This window comes from Hyperolius riggenbachi, chromosome 6 (genome assembly GCF_040937935.1).
Source record: "Hyperolius riggenbachi isolate aHypRig1 chromosome 6, aHypRig1.pri, whole genome shotgun sequence".
In the NCBI taxonomy this organism is placed as follows: Eukaryota; Metazoa; Chordata; class Amphibia; order Anura; family Hyperoliidae; genus Hyperolius; species Hyperolius riggenbachi.
The window spans coordinates 777501-799257 of record NC_090651.1 but is presented as its reverse complement, the minus strand read 5'-3'; the positions used below and the strand labels follow the sequence as shown (position 1 = coordinate 799257).

At 47.2% G+C, this 21757-nt stretch overlaps 1 protein-coding gene across 1 annotated transcript in view; it reads right to left on the bottom strand.

Moving 5' to 3' along the window:
- Nucleotides 1-21757, bottom strand: part of LOC137522326 (C-type natriuretic peptide 1-like) — an 89154-nt gene that overhangs the window by 66998 nt on the left and 399 nt on the right. The window contains exon 2 of the mRNA XM_068242357.1: nt 12110-12424. Coding sequence (XP_068098458.1) covers nt 12119-12424 — 306 coding nt within the window. The 3' untranslated portion in view covers nt 12110-12118. The remainder of the gene's footprint in view (nt 1-12109; nt 12425-21757) is intronic.

Sequence of the window (21757 nt, the reverse complement as noted above, 5' to 3'; positions counted from 1 at the left end):
TCCTATAGCTTATACATGTTACAGAACCGCTGGTGTATAGTAAGCCTATAGCTTATACATGTTACAGAGCCGCTGGTGTATAGCGAGCCTATAGCTTATACATGTTACAGAGCTGCTGGTGTATAGTGAGCCTATAGCTTATACATGTTACAGAACCGCTTGTGTATAGTGATCCTATAGCTTATACATGTTACAGAACCGCTGGTGTATAGTAAGCCTATAGCTTATACATGTTACAGAGCCGCTGGTGTATAGCGAGCCTATAGCTTATACATGTTACAGAGCTGCTGGTGTATAGTGAGCCTATAGCTTATACATGTTACAGAGCTGCTGGTGTATAGTGAGCCTATAGCTTATACATGTTACAGAACCGCTGGTGTATAGTGATCCTATAGCTTATACATTGTTACAGAGCTGCTGGTGTGTAGCGAGCCTATAGCTTATACATGTTACAGAGCTGCTGGTGTATAGCAAGCCTATAGCTTATACATGTTACAGAACCGCTGGTGTATGGTGATCCTATAGCTTATACATGTTATAGAGCTGCTGGTGTATAGCAAGCCTATAGCTTATACATGTTACAGAGCCGCTGGTGTATAGTGATCCTATAGCTTAGACATGTTACAGAGCCGCTGGTGTATAGCAAGCCTATAGCTTATACATGTTACAGAGCCGCTGGTGTGTAGTGAGCCTATAGCTTATACATGTTACAGAGCTGCTGGTGTATAGCAAGCCTATAGCTTATACATGTTACAGAGCCGCTGGTGTATAGCAAGCCTATAGCTTATACATGTTACAGAGCCGCTGGTGTATAGTGATCCCATAGCTTATACATGTTACAGAGCCGCTGGTGTATAACAAGCCTATAGCTTATACATGTTACAGAGCCGCTGGTGTATAGCGAGCCTATAGCTTATACATGTTACAGAGCCGCTGGTGTATAGTGATCCCATAGCTTATACATGTTACAGAGCCGCTGGTGTATAACAAGCCTATAGATTATACATGTTACAGAGCCGCTGGTGTATAGCGAGCCTATAGCTTATACATGTTACAGAGCCGCTGGCGTATAGTGATCCTATAGCTTATACATGTTACAGAGCCGCTGGTGTATAGCAAGCCTATAGCTTATACATTTTACAGAGCCGCTGGTGTATAGCAAGCCTATAGCTTATACATGTTACAGAGCCGCTGGTGTATAGTGATCCCATAGCTTATACATGTTACAGAGCTGCTGGTGTATAGTGATCCTATAGCTTATACACGTTACAGAGCCGCTGGTGTATAGTGATCCTATAGCTTATACATGTTACAGAGCCGCTGGTGTATAGTGAGCCTATAGCTTATACATGTTACAGAGCCGCTGCTGTACAGCAAGCCTATAGCTTATACATGTTACAGAGCCGCTGGTGTATAGTGATTCTATAGCTTATACATGTTACAGAGCTGCTGGTGTATAGTGAGCCTATAGCTTATACATGTTACAGAACCGCTGGTGTATAGCAAGCCTATAGCTTATGTTACAGAGCCGCTGGTGTATAGCAAGCCTATAGCTTATACATGTTACAGAGCCTCTGGTGTATAGCGAGCCTATAGCTTATACATGTTACAGAACCGCTAGTGTGTAGAGAGCCTATAGCTTATACATGTTACAGAACTGCTGGTGTATAGTGATCCTAAAGCTTATACATGTTACAGAGCCGCTGGTGTATAGCAAGCCTATAGCTTATACATGTTACAGAACCGCTGGTGTATGGTGATCCTATAGCTTATACATGTTACAGAGCCACTGGTGTATAGCAAGCCTATAGCTTATACATGTTACAGAGCCGCTGGTGTATAGTGATCCTATAGCTTAGACATGTTACAGAACCGCTGGTGTATAGTGAGCCAATAGCTTATACATGTTACAGAGCCGCTGGTGTATAGTGAGCCTATAGCTTATACATGTTACAGAGCCGCTGGTGTATAGCATGCCTATAGCTTATACATGTTACAGAACCGCTGGTGTATAGCAAGCCTATAGCTTAAAAATGTTACAGAGCCGCTGGTGTATAGCAAGCCTATAGCTTATACATGTTACAGAGCCACTGGTGTATAGCAAGCCTATAGCTTATGTTACAGAACCGCTGGTGTATAGCATGCCTATAGCTTATACATGTTACAGAGCCTCTGGTGTATAGCGAGCCTATAGCTTATACATGTTACAGAGCCGCTGGTGTATAGCAAGCCTATAGCTTATACATGTTACAGAACCGCTTGTGTATAGTAAGCCTATAGCTTATACATGTTACAGAGCCGCTGGTGTATAGCGAGCCTATAGCTTATACATGTTACAGAACCGCTGGTGTATAGTGAGCCTATAGCTTAGACATGTTACAGAGCCGCTGGTGTATAGTGATCCTATAGCTTATACATGTTACAGAGCCGCTGGTGTATAGCGAGCCTATAGCTTATACATGTTACAGAACCGCTGGTGTATAGTGAGCCTATAGCTTAGACATGTTTCAGAGCCGCTGGTGTATAGCAAGCCTATAGCTTATACATGTTACAGAGCCGCTGGTGTATAATGATCCTATAGCTTATACATGTTACAGAGCTGCTGGTGTATAGCAAGCCTATAGCTTATACATGTTACAGAGCCGCTGGTGTATGGTGATCCTATAGCTTATACATGTTATAGAGCTGCTGGTGTATAGTGATCCTATAGCTTATACATGTTACAGAGCCGCTGGTGTATAGCAAGCCTATAGCTTATACATGTTACAGAGCCGCTGGTGTATAGCAAGCCTATAGCTTATACATGTTACAGAGCCGCTGGTGTATAGTGATCCCATAGCTTATACATGTTACAGAGCCGCTGGTGTATAACAAGCCTATAGCTTATACATGTTACAGAGCCGCTGGTGTATAGCGAGCCTATAGCTTATACATGTTACAGAGCCGCTGGTGTATAGTGATCCCATAGCTTATACATGTTACAGAGCCGCTGGTGTATAACAAGCCTATAGATTATACATGTTACAGAGCCGCTGGTGTATAGCGAGCCTATAGCTTATACATGTTACAGAGCCGCTGGCGTATAGTGATCCTATAGCTTATACATGTTACAGAGCCGCTGGTGTATAGCAAGCCTATAGCTTATACATTTTACAGAGCCGCTGGTGTATAGCAAGCCTATAGCTTATACATGTTACAGAGCCGCTGGTGTATAGTGATCCCATAGCTTATACATGTTACAGAGCTGCTGGTGTATAGTGATCCTATAGCTTATACATGTTACAGAGCCGCTGGTGTATAGTGATCCTATAGCTTAGACATGTTACAGAGCCACTGGTGTATAGCAAACCTATAGCTTATACATGTTACAGAGCCGCTGGTGTATAGTGAGCCTATAGCTTATACATGTTACAGAGCCGCTGCTGTACAGCAAGCCTATAGCTTATACATGTTACAGAGCCGCTGGTGTATAGTGATTCTATAGCTTATACATGTTACAGAGCTGCTGGTGTATAGTGAGCCTATAGCTTATACATGTTACAGAACCGCTGGTGTATAGCAAGCCTATAGCTTATGTTACAGAGCCGCTGGTGTATAGCAACCCTATAGCTTATACATGTTACAGAGCCTCTGGTGTATAGCGAGCCTATAGCTTATACATGTTAAAGAACCGCTAGTGTATAGAGAGCCTATAGCTTATACATGTTACAGAACCACTAGTGTATAGCAAGCCTATAGCTTATACATGTTACAGAGCCTCTGGTGTATAGCGAGCCTATAGCTTATACATGTTACAGAACCGCTAGTGTGTAGAGAGCCTATAGCTTATACATGTTACAGAACTGCTGGTGTATAGTGATCCTAAAGCTTATACATGTTACAGAGCCGCTGGTGTATAGCAAGCCTATAGCTTATACATGTTACAGAACCGCTGGTGTATGGTGATCCTATAGCTTATACATGTTACAGAGCCACTGGTGTATAGCAAGCCTATAGCTTATACATGTTACAGAGCCGCTGGTGTATAGTGATCCTATAGCTTAGACATGTTACAGAACCGCTGGTGTATAGTGAGCCAATAGCTTATACATGTTACAGAGCCGCTGGTGTATAGTGAGCCTATAGCTTATACATGTTACAGAGCCGCTGGTGTATAGCATGCCTATAGCTTATACATGTTACAGAACCGCTGGTGTATAGCAAGCCTATAGCTTAAAAATGTTACAGAGCCGCTGGTGTATAGCAAGCCTATAGCTTATACATGTTACAGAGCCACTGGTGTATAGCAAGCCTATAGCTTATGTTACAGAACCGCTGGTGTATAGCATGCCTATAGCTTATACATGTTACAGAGCCTCTGGTGTATAGCGAGCCTATAGCTTATACATGTTACAGAGCCGCTGGTGTATAGCAAGCCTATAGCTTATACATGTTACAGAACCGCTTGTGTATAGTAAGCCTATAGCTTATACATGTTACAGAGCCGCTGGTGTATAGCGAGCCTATAGCTTATACATGTTACAGAACCGCTGGTGTATAGTGAGCCTATAGCTTAGACATGTTACAGAGCCGCTGGTGTATAGTGATCCTATAGCTTATACATGTTACAGAGCCGCTGGTGTATAGCGAGCCTATAGCTTATACATGTTACAGAACCGCTGGTGTATAGTGAGCCTATAGCTTAGACATGTTACAGAGCCGCTGGTGTATAGCAAGCCTATAGCTTATACATGTTACAGAGCCGCTGGTGTATAATGATCCTATAGCTTATACATGTTACAGAGCTGCTGGTGTATAGCAAGCCTATAGCTTATACATGTTACAGAGCCGCTGGTGTATGGTGATCCTATAGCTTATACATGTTATAGAGCTGCTGGTGTATAGTGATCCTATAGCTTATACATGTAACAGAGCCGCTGGTGTATAGCAAGCCTATAGCTTATGCATGTTACAGAGCCGCTGGTGTATAGTGATCCCATAGCTTATACATGTTACAGAGCCGCTGGTGTATAACAAGCCTATAGCTTATACATGTTACAGAGCCGCTGGTGTATAGCGAGCCTATAGCTTATACATGTTACAGAGCCGCTGGTGTATAGTGATCCTATAGCTTATACATGTTACAGAGCCGCTGGTGTATAGCAAGCCTATAGCTTATACATTTTACAGAGCCGCTGGTGTATAGCAAGCCTATAGCTTATACATGTTACAGAGCCACTGGTGTATAGTGATCCTATAGCTTATACATGTTACAGAGCCGCTGGTGTATAGTGATCCTATAGCTTATACATGTTACAGAGCCGCTGGTGTATAGCAAGCCTATAGCTTATACATGTTACAGAGCCGCAATAGCTTATACATGTTACAGAGCCACTGGTGTATAGTGATCCTATAGCTTATACATGTTACAGAGCCGCTGGTGTATAGTGATCCTATAGCTTATACAGGTTACAGAGCTGCTGGTGTATAGCAAGCCTATAGCTTATACATGTTACAGAGCTGCTGGTGTATAGTGAGCCTATAGCTTATACATGTTACAGAGCCGCTGGTGTATAGTGATCCTATAGCTTATACATGTTACAGAGCTGCTGGTGTATAGCAAGCCTATAGCTTATACATGTTACAGAGCTGCTGGTGTATAGTGAGCCTATAGCTTATACATGTTACAGAGCCGCTGGTGTATAGTGAACCTATAGCTTATACATGTTACAGAACTGCTGGTGTATAGTGATCCTATAGCTTATACATGTTACAGAGCTGCTGGTGTATAGTGAGCCTATAGCTTATACATGTTACAGAGCCACTGGTGTATAGTGATCCTATAGCTTATACATGTTACAGAGCTGCTGGTGTATAGTGAGCCTATAGCTTATACATGTTACAGAGCCGCTGGTGTATAGCGAGCCTATAGCTTAGACATGTTACAGAACCGCTAGTGTATAGTGATCCTATAGCTTATACATGTTACAGAGCCACTGGTGTATAGTGAGCCTATAGCTTAGACATGTTACAGAACCGCTGGTGTATAGTGATCCTATAGCTTATACATGTTACAGAGCCGCTGGTGTATAGCGAGCCTATAGCTTAGACATGTTACAGAACCGCTAGTGTATAGTGATCCTATAGCTTATACATGTTACAGAGCCACTGGTGTATAGCGAGCCTATAGCTTATACATGTTACAGAGCCGCTGGTGTATAGTGATCCTATAGCTTATACATGTTACAGAGCCACTGGTGTATAGCAAGCCTATAGCAAATACATGTTATAGAGCCACTGGTGTATAGTGAGCCTATAGCTTATACATGTTACAGAGCGGCAGGTGTATAGTGATTCTATAGCTTATACATGTTACAGAGCCGCTGGTGTATAGTGATCCTATAGCTTATACATGTTACAGAGCCGCTGGTGTATAGCAAGCCTATAGCTTATACATGTTACAGAACCGCTGGTGTATAGTAAGCCTATAGCTTATACATGTTACAGAGCCGCTGGTGTATAGCGAGCCTATAGCTTATACATGTTACAGAACCGCTGGTGTTTAGTGATCCTATAGCTTATACATGTTACAGAGCCTCTGGTGTATAGCGAGCCTATAGCTTATACATGTTACAGAGCCCCTGGTGTATAGTGATCCTATAGCTTATACATGTTACAGAGCCGCTGGTGTATAGTGAGCCTATAGCTTATACATGTTACAGAACCGCTGGTGTATAGCAAGCCTATAGCTTATGTTACAGAACCCCTGGTGTATAGCATGCCTATAGCTTATACATGTTACAGAGCCTCTGGTGTATAGCGAGCCTATAGCTTATACATGTTACAGAGCCGCTGGTGTATAGCAAGCCTATAGCTTATACATGTTACATAACCGCTGGTGTATAGTGATCCTATAGCTTATACATGTTACAGAACCGCTGGTGTATAGTGATCCTATAGCTTATACATGTTACAGAGCCGCTGGTGTATAGCAAGCCTATAGCTTATACATGTTACAGAGCCGCTGGTGTATAGCGAGCCTATAGCTTATACATGTTACAGAGCCGCTGGTGTATAGTGAGCCTATAGCTTATACATGTTACAGAGCCACTGGTGTATAGCAAGCCTATAGCAAATACATGTTACAGAGCCACTGGTGTATAGTGAGCCTATAGCTTATGTTACAGAACCGCTGGTGTATAGCAAGCCTATAGCTTATGTTACAGAACCGCTGGTGTATAGCGAGCCTATAGCTTATACATGTTACAGAGCCGCTGGTGTATAGCGAGCCTATAGCTTATACATGTTACAGAACCGCTGGTGTATAGTGATCCTATAGCTTATACATGTTACAGAACCGCTGGTGTATAGTAAGCCTATAGCTTATACATGTTACAGAGCCGCTGGTGTATAGCGAGCCTATAGCTTATACATGTTACAGAGCCGCTGGTGTATAGTGAGCCTATAGCTTATACATGTTACAGAGCCGCTGGTGTATAGTAATCATATAGCTTATACATGTTACAGAGCCGCTGGTGTATAGCAAGCCTATAGCTTATACATGTTACAGAGCCGCTGGTGTATAGCGATCCTATAGCTTATACATGTTACAGAACCGCTGGTGTATAGCAAGCCTATAGCTTATGTTACAGAACAGCTGGTGTATAGCATGCCTATAGCTTATACATGTTACAGAGCCTCTGGTGTATAGCGAGCCTATAGCTTATACATGTTACAGAACCGCTGGTGTATAGCAAGCCTATAGCTTATGTTACAGAACAGCTGGTGTATAGCATGCCTATAGCTTATACATGTTACAGAGCCTCTGGTGTATAGCGAGCCTATAGCTTATACATGTTACAGAGCCACTGGTGTATAGCAAGCCTATAGCAAATACATGTTACAGAGCCACTGGTGTATAGTGAGCCTATAGCTTATACATGTTACAGAACCGCTGGTGTATAGCAAGCCTATAGCTTATACATGTTACAGAGCCGCTGGTGTATAGTGAGCCTATAGCTTATACATGTTACAGAACCCATGGTGTATAGCAAGCCTATAGCTTATACATGTTACAGAGCCACTGGTGTATAGCAAGCCTATAGCAAATACATGTTACAGAGCCACTGGTGTATAGCGAGCCTATAGCTTATACATGTTACAGAGCCGCTGGTGTATAGCGAGCCTATAGCTTATACATGTTACAGAACCGCTGGTGTATAGTGACCCTATAGCTTATACATGTTACAGAGCCGCTGGTATATAATGATCCTATAGCTTATACATGTTACAGAACCGATGGTGTATAGCATGCCTATAGCTTATACATGTTACAGAACCGCTGGTGTATAGTAAGCCTATAGCTTATACATGTTACAGAGCCACTGGTGTATAGTGAGCCTATAGCTTGTACATGTTACAGAACCGCTGGTGTATAGTAATTCTATAGCTTATACATGTTACAGAGCCACTGGTGTATAGTGAGCCTATAGCTTATACATGTTACAGAGCCACTGGTGTATAGCGATCCTATAGCTTATACATGTTACAGAGCTGCTGGTGTATAGCGAGCCTATAGCTTATACATGTTACAGAGCTGCTGGTGTATAGCAAGCCTATAGCTTATACATGTTACAGAGCCACTGGTGTATAGTGATCCTATAGCTTATACATGTTACAGAGCCGCTGGTGTATAGCAAGCCTATAGCTTATACATGTTACAGAGCCACTGGTGTATAGCAAGCCTATAGCTTATACATGTTACAGAGCCGCTATTGTATAGCAAGTTAATAGCTTATACATGTTACAGAGCCACTGGTGTATAGTGATCCTATAGCTTATACATGTTATAGAGCCGCTGGTGTATAGTGATCCTATAGCTTATACATGTTACAGAGCTGCTGGTGTATAGAGAGCCTATAGCTTATACATGTTACAGAACCGCTGGTGTATAGTGATCCTATAGCTTATACATGTTACAGAGACGCTGGTGTATAGCAAGCCTATAGCTTAGACATGTTACAGAGCCACTGGTGTATAGCAAGCCTATAGCTTATACATGTTACAGAGCCGCTGGTGTATAGGGAGCTTATAGCTGAGACATGTTACAGAGCGACTGGTGTATAGCAAGCCTATAGCTTAGACATGTTACAGAGCCCCTGGTGTATAGCAAGCCTATAGCTTATACATGTTACAGAGCCACTGGTGTATAGCAAGCCTATAGCTTATACATGTTACAGAGCCTCTGGTGTATAGCGAGCCTATATCTAATACATGTTACAGAGCCGCTGGTGTATAACAAGCCTATAGCTTATACATGTTACAGAGCCACTGGTGTATAGCAAGCCTATAGCTTATACATGTTACAGAGCTGCTGGTGTATAGTGATCCTATAGCTTATACATGTTACAGAACCGCTGGTGTATAGCATGCCTATAGCTTAGACATGTTACAGAGCTGCTGGTGTATAGCGAGCCTATAGCTTAGACATGTTACAGAGCCGCTGGTGTATAGCATGCCTATAGCTTATACATGTTACAGAACCGCTGGTGTATAGTGAGCCTATAGTTTATACATGTTACAGAGACGCTGGTGTATAGCAAGCCTATAGCTTATACATGTTACAGAGCCTCTGGTGTATAGTGATCCTATAGCTTATACATGTTACAGAACCGCTGGTGTATAGTGAGCCTATAGCTTATACATGTTACAGAGCCACTGGTGTATAGCAAGCCTATAGCTTATACATGTTACAGAACCGCTATTGTATAGTGAGCTTATTGCGTATACATGTTACAGGCCAACACCAATTGCAAATACCTTAGTTTTAAATAAGGAACAATGATATTCAGCAGGAAGTACTCACCATCCAGGAGGGCGGAGTTACTGGGATCCCAGAGGAAGATCATTTTTAACAATTAGAGAAACAATGCGACATTTCAGAGTCACTGACCCAGAACCAGTATGCAGATCAGGGAATGGGATTCTGCTAGGTGTTTGGCTGCTGAGCTGATTCTCTGTTTCACTGACCCAGAACCGGTATGCAGATCAGGGAATGGGATTCTGCTAGGTGCATGGCTGCTGAGCTGATACTCTGTTTCACTGACCCAGAACCGGTATGCAGATCAGGGAATGGGATTCTGCTAGGTGCATGGCTGCTGAGCTGATACTCTGTTTCACTGACCCAGAACCGGTATACAGATCAGGGAATGGGATTCTGCTAGGTGTTTGGCTGCTGAACTGATCCTCTAATTCACTGACCCAGAACCAGTATGCAGATCGGGGTACGGGATTCTGCTAGGTGCTTGGCTGCTGAGCTGATCCTCTAATTCACTGACCCAGAACCGGTATGCAGATTAGGGAATGGGATTCTGCTAGGTGTTTGGCTGCTGATCTGATTCTCTATTTCCCTGACCCAGAACCAGTATGCAGATCAGGGAATGGGATTCTGCTAGGTTCTTGGCTGCTGAGCGGATCCTCTAATTCCCTGACCCAGAACCGGTATGCAGATTAGGGAATGGGACTCTGCTAGGTGTTCGGCTGCTGATCTGATTCTCTATTTCCCTGACCCAGAACCAGTATGCAGATCAGGGAATGGGATTCTGCTAGGTTCTTGGCTGCTGAGCGGATCCTCTAATTCCCTGACCCAGAACCGGTATGCAGATTAGGGAATGGGACTCTGCTAGGTGTTCGGCTGCTGATCTGATTCTCTATTTCCCTGACCCAGAACCAGTATGCAGATCAGAGAATGGGATTCTGCTAGGTGCTTGGCTGCTGAGCGGATCCTCTAATTCCCTGACCTAGAACCGGTATGCAGATTAGGGAATGGGATTCTGCTAGGTGTTTGGCTGTGGAGATGATTTTCTGTTTCACAGACCCAGAACCGGTATGCAGATCAGGGAATGGGATTCTGCTAGGTGTTTGGCTGTGGAGCTGATTCTCCGTTTCACTGACCCAGAACCGGTATGCAGATCAGAGAATGGGATTCTGCTAGGTGCTTGGCTGCTGAGCTGATCCTCTAATTCACTGACCCAGAACCAGTATGCAGATCAGGGAATGGGATTCTGCTAGGTGTTTGGCTGCTGAGCTGATTCTCTGTTTCCATGACTCAGAACCGGTATACAGATCAGGGAATGGGATTCTGCTAGGTGTTTGGCTGTAGAGCTGATTCTCCGTTTCACTGACTGAGAACCGGTATGCAGATCAGGGAATGGGATTCTGCTAGGTGTTTGGCTGCTGAGCTGATTCTCTTTTTCACTGACCCAGAACCAGTATGCAGATCAGGGAATGGGATTCTGCTAGGTGTTTGGCTGCTGAGCTGATTCTCTTTTTCACTGACCCAGATCCAGTATGCAGATCAGAGAATGGGTTTCTGCTAGGTGCATGGCTGCTGATCTGATTCTCTGTTACACTGACTCAGAACCAGTATGCAGATCAGGGAATGGGATTCTGCTAGGTGCATGGCTGCTGATCTGATTCTCTGTTACACTGACTCAGAATCGGTATGCAGATTAGGGAATAGGATTCTGCTAGGTGTTTGGCTGTGGAGCTGATTCTGTTTCACTGACTCAGAATCGGTATGCAGATTAGGGAATACGATTCTGCTAGGTGTTTGGCTGTGGAGCTGATTCTGTTGCACTGACTCAGAATCGGTATGCAGATTAGGGAATACCATTCTGCTAGCTGCTGAGCTGACCTACTCAGTAAGCCAGAACCAGTAGAGTCAGGCAGATGTTTTGGAATGAGATATGGGGTGTCCTCATACTGAAATGATACCAGTGCTCTCAGTGGCGTAGCTAAGGAGCTGTGGGCCCCGATGCAAGTTTTACATGGGGCCCCCCAAGCACTCTATACAAAACAATTAATACGGCACACCAAAACCTGCCAATGGCAACTACAGTGTCAGAGGTGCAGGAAGGGGACGGGGAACAGCTTGTTAATGATTATCACTATTCAAAGTATCTATAGAAGTGATTATTATGAGCACAGGACCAATAGAGAGCTAATACTGAAGTTGAGGTAGGGCCCTTCGGGGCCCCTCTGGCCCAAGGGCCCCGATGCGGTCGCTACCGCTGCACCCCCTATTGCTACGCCCCTGAGTGCTCTATATAATGACTACCTTGAATCTTACCTCAGTAACTTAGCAGCCCAACCCGCTGAAGGCTCCAATCCGGTCCAGCTTCACCCCAAAGCATCCTCTGGAATAGCCCTTTTTGCTTCTTTGTCTGAATATTCGTGATGTGCCAATAGGGTCTTCTAAGAGCTGCTGGAGGGTCAACTCATTAAAATGAGGACTGTCTCGTTGTTCTGGACGGTTTTTGCTCCACTGGAGTTGGGATTCTATTTGGTCAAGAGAGTCATTTGGTTCTAGCTCTCCTCTTTCTTGTGCTGCTTCATCTGAGCCATAGGAACGCTCATAGTTGTCCTCTAGTAATTTGGACAAATTCTAGAAAGAAGACCATTGTCATTAGGAAGATCTTCAGAGACAGGAAATGAGTGCAATGTTGTTCACAAGAAGGTAGAGTGATGGAGTCCTGCCCTGGATACTCTATACATTCATTAGCATTACAATTCTAATTGAAAAAAACCTTTTCCTATCCAATGTAAACAACTCTGGAAATGTTCCAGGTCCAAATAAGCTGCAGGTCTGGTAATGTCAGCAAATGTTCAGAGATCCAGGTGAAAGGCTATAAGCAGAACTGCCTGGATCTTCCTCTTGGACCCCGACAGATGTCCCTGCTGCCCAGGTCATGTGACAACAAGGGGCAACCAATCACATTCTCCTTCACTACTTTTATAAAACACTTTACTAGGTGGAAATGTGATATACGTTATTAATTTCAGATAACGATGTGAATGTACCACCATATGATTAAGTCTATATTACAATATGGAGAAACTTAACTAAAACTAAAAGCAATATAGCAGGATATATTGTGTCAGATTAGACTTCACCATCCAGCACTTTCCTTCTTCGGATAACCTGCCTCTATGTCCTGCCTCTATGTCCTGCCTCTATCTCCTGCCTCTATGTCCTGCCTCTGTCTCCTGCCTCTGTCTCCTGCCTCTGTCTCCTGCCTCTATGTCCTGCCTCTATGTCCTGCCTCTATGTCCTGCCTCTGTCTCCTGCCTCTGTCTCCTGCCTCTATGTCCTGCCTCTATGTCCTGCCTCTGTCTCCTGCCTCTGTCTCCTGCCTCTGTCTCCTGCCTCTATGTCCTGCCTCTGTCTCCTGTCTCTATCTCCTGCCTCTATCTCCTGCCTCTATGTCCTGCCTCTATGTCCTGCCTCTATGTCCTGCCTCTGTCTCCTGCCTCTGTCTCCTGCCTCTATCTCCTGTCTCTATCTCCTGCCTCTATGTCCTGCCTCTATGTCCTGCCTCTATGTCCTGCCTCTATGTCCTGCCTCTGTCTCCTGCCTCTATCTCCTGCCTCTATGTCCTGCCTCTATGTCCTGCCTCTATGTCCTGCCTCTATGTCCTGCCTCTATGTCCTGCCTCTGTCTCCTGCCTCTGTCTCCTGCCTCTATGTCCTGCCTCTATGTCCTGCCTCTATGTCCTGCCTCTGTCTCCTGCCTCTGTCTCCTGCCTCTGTCTCCTGTCTCTATCTCCTGTCTCTATCTCCTGTCTCTATCTCCTGCCTCCATCTCCTGCCTCTATGTCCTGCCTCTGTCTCCTGCCTCTGTCTCCTGCCTCTATGTCCTGCCTCTATGTCCTGCCTCTGTCTCCTGCCTCTGTCTCCTGCCTCTATCTCCTGCCTCTATCTCCTGCCTCTATGTCCTGCCTCTATGTCCTGCCTCTGTCTCCTGTCTCTATCTCCTGCCTCTATCTCCTGCCTCTATCTCCTGTCTCTATCTCCTGCCTCCATCTCCTGCCTCTGTCTCCTGCCTCTGTCTCCTGCCTCTATCTCCTGCCTCTATGTCCTGCCTCTATGTCCTGCCTCTGTCTCCTGCCTCTGTCTCCTGCCTCTATCTCCTGCCTCTATCTCCTGTCTCTATCTCCTGCCTCTATGTCCTGCCTCTATGTCCTGCCTCTATGTCCTGCCTCTATGTCCTGCCTCTGTCTCCTGCCTCTATCTCCTGCCTCTATCTCCTGCCTCTATCTCCTGCCTCTATGTCCTGCCTCTATGTCCTGCCTCTATGTCCTGCCTCTGTCTCCTGCCTCTATGTCCTGCCTCTATCTCCTGTCTCTATCTCCTGCCTCTATGTCCTGCCTCTATGTCCTGCCTCTATGTCCTGCCTCTGTCTCCTGCCTCTATGTCCTGCCTCTATCTCCTGTCTCTATCTCCTGCCTCTATGTCCTGCCTCTATGTCCTGCCTCTGTCTCCTGCCTCTGTCTCCTGCCTCTATCTCCTGCCTCTATCTCCTGTCTCTATCTCCTGCCTCTATGTCCTGCCTCTATGTCCTGCCTCTATGTCCTGCCTCTATGTCCTGCCTCTGTCTCCTGTCTCTATCTCCTGCCTCTATCTCCTGTCTCTATCTCCTGCCTCCATCTCCTGCCTCTGTCTCCTGCCTCTGTCTCCTGCCTCTATCTCCTGCCTCTATGTCCTGCCTCTATGTCCTGCCTCTATCTCCTGCCTCTATCTCCTGTCTCTATCTCCTGCCTCTATGTCCTGCCTCTATGTCCTGCCTCTATGTCCTGCCTCTGTCTCCTGCCTCTGTCTCCTGCCTCTATCTCCTGCCTCTATCTCCTGCCTCTATGTCCTGCCTCTGTCTCCTGTCTCTATCTCCTGCCTCTATCTCCTGCCTCTATCTCCTGCCTCTATCTCCTGCCTCTATGTCCTGCCTCTATGTCCTGCCTCTATGTCCTGCCTCTGTCTCCTGCCTCTGTCTCCTGCCTCTATCTCCTGCCTCTATCTCCTGCCTCTATGTCCTGCCTCTATGTCCTGCCTCTATGTCCTGCCTTTATGTCCTGCCTCTGTCTCCTGTCTCTATCTCCTGCCTCTATCTCCTGTCTCTATCTCCTGCCTCCATCTCCTGCCTCTGTCTCCTGCCTCTATCTCCTGCCTGTATCTCCTGTCTCTATCTCCTGCCTCTATCTCCTGTCTCTATCTCCTGCCTCCATCTCCTGCCTCTGTCTCCTGCCTCTGTCTCCTGCCTCTGTCTCCTGCCTCTGTCTCTTGCCTCTGTCTCTTGCCTTTGTCTCCTGCATTTGTCTCCTGCCTCTGTCTCCTGCCTCTGTCTCCTGCCTCTGTCTCTTGCCTCTGTCTCTTGCCTCTGTCTCTTGCCTCTGTCTCTTGCCTTTGTCTCCTGCATTTGTCTCCTGCCTCTGTCTCCTGCCTCTGTCTCCTGCCTTTGTCTCTTGCCTCTGTCTCCTGCCTCTGTCTCCTGCCTCTGTCTCCTGCCTGTGTCTCTTGCCTTTGTCTCCTGCCTTTGTCTCTTGCCTCTGTCTCCTGCCTCTGTCTCCTGCCTCTGTCTCCTGCCTCTGTCTCCTGCCTCTGTCTCCTGCCTGTGTCTCTTGCCTCTGTCTCCTGCCTCTGTCTCCTGTCTCTATCTCCTGCCTCTATCTCCGGTCTCTATCTCCTGCCTCTATCTCCTGCCTCTGTCTCCTGCCTCTGTCTCCTGCCTCTGTCTCTTGCCTCTGTCTCTTGCCTTTTTCTCCTGCATTTGTCTCCTGCCTCTGTCTCCTGCCTCTGTCTCCTGCCTCTGTCTCCTGCCTGTGTCTCTTGCCTCTGTCTCCTGCCTCTGTCTCTTGCCTCTGTCTCTTGCCTTTGTCTCCTGCCTTTGTCTCTTGCCTCTGTCTCCTGCCTCTGTCTCCTGCCTCTGTCTCCTGCCTCTGTCTCCTGCCTCTGTCTCCTGCCTGTGTCTCTTGCCTCTGTCTCCTGCCTCTGTCTCCTGTCTCTATCTCCTGCCTCTATCTCCGGTCTCTATCTCCTGCCTCTATCTCCTGCCTCTATCTCCTGCCTCTGTCTCCTGCCTCTGTCTCCTGCCTCTGTCTCTTGCCTCTGTCTCTTGCCTTTTTCTCCTGCATTTGTCTCCTGCCTCTATCTCCTGCCTCTGTCTCCTGCCTCTGTCTCCTGCCTCTGTCTCCTGCCTTTGTCTCCTGCCTGTGTCTCTTGCCTCTGTCTCCTGCCTCTGTCTCCTGTCTCTATCTCCTGCCTCTATCTCCGGTCTCTATCTCCTGCCTCTATCTCCGGTCTCTATCTCCTGCCTCTATCTCCTGCCTCTGTCTCCTGCCTCTGTCTCCTGCCTCTGTCTCTTGCCTTTTTCTCCTGCATTTGTCTCCTGCCTCTATCTCCTGCCTCTGTCTCCTGCCTCTGTCTCCTGCCTCTGTCTCCTGCCTCTGTCTCCTGCCTGTGTCTCCTGCCTGTGTCTCTTGCCTCTGTCTCCTGCCTCTGTCTCCTGTCTCTATCTCCTGCCTCTATCTCCGGTCTCTATCTCTTGCCTGTATCTCCTGCCTCTATCTCCGGCCTCTATCTCCTGTCCCTGTCTCCTGTCCCTGTCTCCTGCCTCTATCTCCTGTCTCTATCTCCTGCCTCTATCTCCTGCCTATATCTCCTGCCTGTATCTCCTGTCTCTGTCTCCTGCCTCTATCTCCTGCCTCTGTCTCCTGCCTCTGTCTCCTGTCCCTGTCTCCTGTCTCTATCTCCTGTCTCTATCTCTTGCCTCTATCTCTTGTCTCTATCTCCTGCCTCTAGCTCCTGTCTCTATCTCCTGCCTCTATCTCCTGCCTCTATCTCCTGCCTCTATCTCCTGCCTGTATCTCCTGCCTCTATCTCCTGTCTCTATCTCCTGCCTCTAGCTCCTGTCTCTATCTCCTGCCTCTATCTCCTGCCTCTATCTCCTGCCTGTATCTCCTGTCTCTGTCTCCTGCCTCTATCTCCTGTCTCTATCTCTTGCCTCTATCTCCTGTCTCTATCTCCTGTCTCTGTCTCCTGCCTCTATCTCCTGTCTCTATCTCTTGCCTCTATCTCCTGTCTCTATCTACTGCCTCTAGCTCCTGTCTCTATCTCCTGCCTCTATCTCCTGCCTCTATCTCCTGCCTCTATCTCCTGTCTCTATCTCTTGCCTCTATCTCCTGTCTCTATCTCCTGCCTCTATCTCCTGCCTCTAGCTCCTGTCTCTATCTCCTGCCTCTATCTCCTGCCTCTAGCTCCTGTCTCTATCTCCTGCCTATATCTCCTGCCTGTATCTCCTGTCCCTGTCTCCTGTCTCTATCTCCTGTCTCTATCTCTTGCCTCTATCTCCTACCTCTAGCTCCTGTCTCTATCTCCTGCCTATATCTCCTGCCTGTATCTCCTGTCCCTGTCTCCTGTCTCTATCTCCTGTCTCTATCTCTTGCCTCTATCTCCTGCCTCTATCTCCTGTCTCTATCTCCTGCCTCTATCTCCTGTCTCTATCTCCTGTCTCTATCTCCTGCCTCTATCTCCTGTCTCTATCTCTTGCCTCTATCTCCTGCCTCTATCTCCTGTCTCTATCTCCTGCCTCTAGCTCCTGCCTCTAGCTCCTGCCTCTATCTCCTGCCTCTATCTCCTGTCTCTATCTCTTGCCTCTATCTCCTGCCTCTATCTCCTGTCTCTATCTCCTAGCTCTAGCTCCTGTCTCTGTCTCCTGCCTCTATCTCCTGTCTCTATCTCTTGCCTCTATCTCCTGCCTCTAGCTCCTGTCTCTATCTCCTGTCTCTATCTCTTGCCTCTATCTCCTGCCTCTATCTCCTGCCTCTATCTCCTGCCTGTATCTCCTGTCTCTGTCTCCTGCCTCTATCTCCTGTCTCTATCTCTTGCCTCTATCTCCTGTCTCTATCTCCTGTCTCTGTCTCCTGCCTTTATCTCCTGTCTCTATCTCTTGCCTCTATCTCCTGTCTCTATCTCCTGCCTCTAGCTCCTGTCTCTATCTCTTGCCTCTATCTCCTGCCTCTATCTCCTGCCTCTAGCTCCTGTCTCTATCTCCTGCCTCTATCTCCTGCCTCTAGCTCCAGTCTCTATCTCCTGCCTATATCTCCTGTCTCTATCTCCTGCCTCTATCTCCTGCCTCTAGCTCCTGTCTCTATCTCCTGCCTCTATCTCCTGCCTCTAGCTCCTGTCTCTATCTCCTGCCTGTATCTCCTGTCCCTGTCTCCTGTCTCTATCTCATGTCTCTATCTCTTGCCTCTATCTCCTGCCTCTAGCTCCTGTCTCTATCCCCTGCCTCTATCTCCTGTCTCTATCTCTTGCCTCTATCTCCTGCCTCTATCTCCTGTCTCTATCTCCTGTCTCTATCTCCTGCCTCTATCTCCTGTCTCTATCTCTTGCCTCTATCTCCTGCCTCTATCTCCTGTCTCTATCTCCTGCCTCTAGCTCCTGCCTCTAGCTCCTGCCTCTATCTCCTGCCTCTATCTCCTGTCTCTATCTCTTGCCTCTATCTCCTGCCTCTATCTCCTGTCTCTATCTCCTGCCTCTAGCTCCTGCCTCTAGCTCCTGTCTCTATCTCCTGCCTCTATCTCCTGTCTCTATCTCTTGCCTCTATCTCCTGCCTCTAGCTCCTGTCTCTAGCTCCTGTCTCTATCTCCTGCCTCTATCTCCTGTCTCTATCTCTTGCCTCTATCTCCTGCCTCTATCTCCTGTCTCTATCTCCTGCCTCTAGCTCCTGCCTCTAGCTCCTGTCTCTATCTCCTGCCTATATCTCCTGCCTGTATCTCCTGTCCCTGTCTCCTGTCTCTATCTCCTGTCTCTATCTCTTGCCTCTATCTCCTGTCTCTATCTCCTGCCTGTATCTCCTGCCTCTATCTCCTGTCTCTATCTCCTGTCTCTATCTCTTGCCTCTGTCTCCTGCCTCTGTCTCTTGCCTCTAGCTCCTGCCTCTATCTCCTGTCTCTATCTCCTGTCTCTATCTCCTGTCTCTATCTCTTGCCTCTGTCTCCTGCCTCTGTCTCCTGCCTCTAGCTCCTGCCTCTATCTCCTGTCTCTATCTCCTGTCTCTATCTCCTGCCTGTATCTCCTGCCTGTATCTCCTGCCTCTATCTCCTGGTCTCTATCTCCTGTCTCTGTCTCCTGTCTCTATCTCCTGTCTCTATCTCCTGCCTGTATCTCCTGTCTCCTGCCTGTATCTCCTGTCTCTATCTCCTGCCTCTATCTCCTGCCTGTATCTCCTGTCCCTGTCTCCTGTCTCTATCTCCTGTCTCTATCTCTTGACTCTATCTCCTGTCTCTATCTCCTGCCTGTATCTCCTGCCTCTATCTCCTGTCTCTATCTCCTGTCTCTATCTCTTGCCTCTGTCTCCTGCCTCTGTCTCTGCCTCTGTCTCCTGCCTCTGTCTCCTGCCTCTGTCTCCTGCTCTAGCTCCTGCCTCTATCTCCTGTCTCTATCTCCTGCCTGTATCTCCTGCCTGTATCTCCATGCCTCTATCTCCTGTCTCTATCTCCTGTCTCTATCTCCTGTCTCTGTCTCCTGTCTCTATCTCCTGTCTCTATCTCCTGCCTGTACTCATCCTGTCCTCTATCTCCTGCCTCTATCTCCTGCCTCTATCTCCTGCCTGTATCTCCTGTCCCTGTCTCCTGTCTCTATCTCCTGTCTCTATCTCCTGCCTCTGTCTCCTGTCTCTATCTCCTGCCTCTATCTCCTGCCTGTATCTCCTGTCCCTGTCCTCCTGTCTCTATCTCCTGCCTCTGTCTCCTGTCTCTATCTCCTGCCTCTATCTCCTGCCTGTATCTCCTGTCCCTGTCTCCTGTCTCTGTCTCCTGCCTCTGTCTCCTGTCTCTATCTCCTGCCTCTATCTCCTGCCTGTATCTCCTGCCTGTATCTCCTGTCCCTGTCTCCTGTCTCTATCTCCTGTCTCTATCTCTTGCCTCTATCTCCTGTCTCTATCTCTTGCCTGTATCTCCTGCCTCTATCTCCGGCTCTATCTCCTGTCCCTGTCTCCTGTCCCTGTCTCCTGTCTCTATCTCCTGCCTCTAGCTCCTGCCTCTGTCTCCTGCCTCTATCTCCTGTCTCTAGCTCCTGCCTCTAGCTCCTGTCTCTATCTCCTGCCTCTATCTCCTGCCTGTATCTCCTGCCTGTATCTCCTGTCCCTGTCTCCTGTCTCTATCTCCTGTCTCTATCTCCTGTCTCTATCTCTTGCCTCTATCTCCATCTCCTGTTTGGGAGAGCAAAGAACGTATTTCAAGTAACCAGAAGCTTACATTTCAATTCAAAATCTCTCTTTGCAATTTATGCAACACTTTCAAAATGAAAATGTTCGATTTAACGGCTGTAGTATTTCTTCCATTTCTCTACTGAGCATTGGCTACGACCGTCTCCTTAATTCTCGGTTCTCCATGTTTCCTCATCGTCCCAAAAGCAAATCATTGACCACAGGACTGGTCCTCTTTAATCTGGGTTTGGAATCTTTCCTCCCATCACAAAGACATATAATTGCTCATGTGACTCTGGCAGCTAAAATAGCAATTTCTTCTACACAGTGCAAAGACCCCAATGTGCCTTCGTTATATGACATCATCCAAATAACCAAAACCAACTATGACTATAACACATATTTACTAATCTCCACAACATGACAAAAACTGTTCCCTTCACTACTTTCAGCAGGTTTGCCTTGTAATGTGTTGCTAAGGGCTATCACCATTTGTCACTAGGGGGGCTACTATATTTATGGGGGCTGCCACAATTACGGGTTACCACAAATACAGGAGCTGCCACAATTACGAGGTTACCACAAATACAGGGGCTGCCACAAATACAGGGGCTGCCACAATACGGGATTGCCACAAATACAGGAGCTGCCACAATTACGAGGTTACCACAAATACAGGGGCTGCCACAAATACAGGGGCTGCCACAATACGGGATTGCCACAATTACGAGGGCTGCCACAATTACGAGGGCTGCCACAATTACGAGGTTACCACAAATACAGGGGCTGCCACAAATACAGGGGCTGCCACAATACGGGATTGCCACAATTACGAGGGCTGCCACAATTACGAGGTTACCACAAATACAGGGGCTGCCACAAATACAGGGGCTGCCACAATTACGGGATTGCCACAATTACGAGGGCTGCCACAATTACGAGGGCTGCACAATTACGAGGGCTGCCCACAATTACGGGGTTACCACAAATACAGGGGCTGCCACAAATACGGGATTGCCACAATTACGGGATTGCCACAATTACGAGGGCTGCCACAATTACGAGGGCTGCCACAATTACGAGGTTACCACAAATACAGAGGCTGCCACAAATACAGGGGCTGCCACAATTACGGGGTTGCCACAATTACGAGGGCTGCCACAATTACGAGGTTACCACAAATACAGGGGCTGCCACAAATACAGGGGCTGCCACAATTACGGGTTGCCACAATTACGAGGGCTGCCACAATTACGAGGTTACCACAAATACAGGGGCTGCCACAAATACAGGGGCTGCCACAAATACGGGTTGCCACAATTACGGGGCTGCCACAATCACAGGGGCCTGCCACAATTACGGGGTTGCCACAATTACGGGGCTGCCACAATCCAGGGGCTGCCACAATTACGGGGGTTACCACAAATACAGGGGCTTGCCACAATTACGGGATTGCCACAATTACGGGGTTGCCACAATTACGGGGCTGCCACAATCACAGGGGCTGCCAGAGTTATGGGCTGCCACAATTATGGGGCTGCACAATTACGGGGTTACCACAAATACAGGGGCTGCCACAATTATGGGGTTGCCACAATTACGAGGTTACCACAATTACGGGGACTGCCACAATTACGAGGTTTACCACAAATACAGGGGTTGCCACAATTACGAGGTTACCCACAATTATGGGGTTGCCACAATTACGGGGACTGCCACAATGACGAGGGCTGCCAC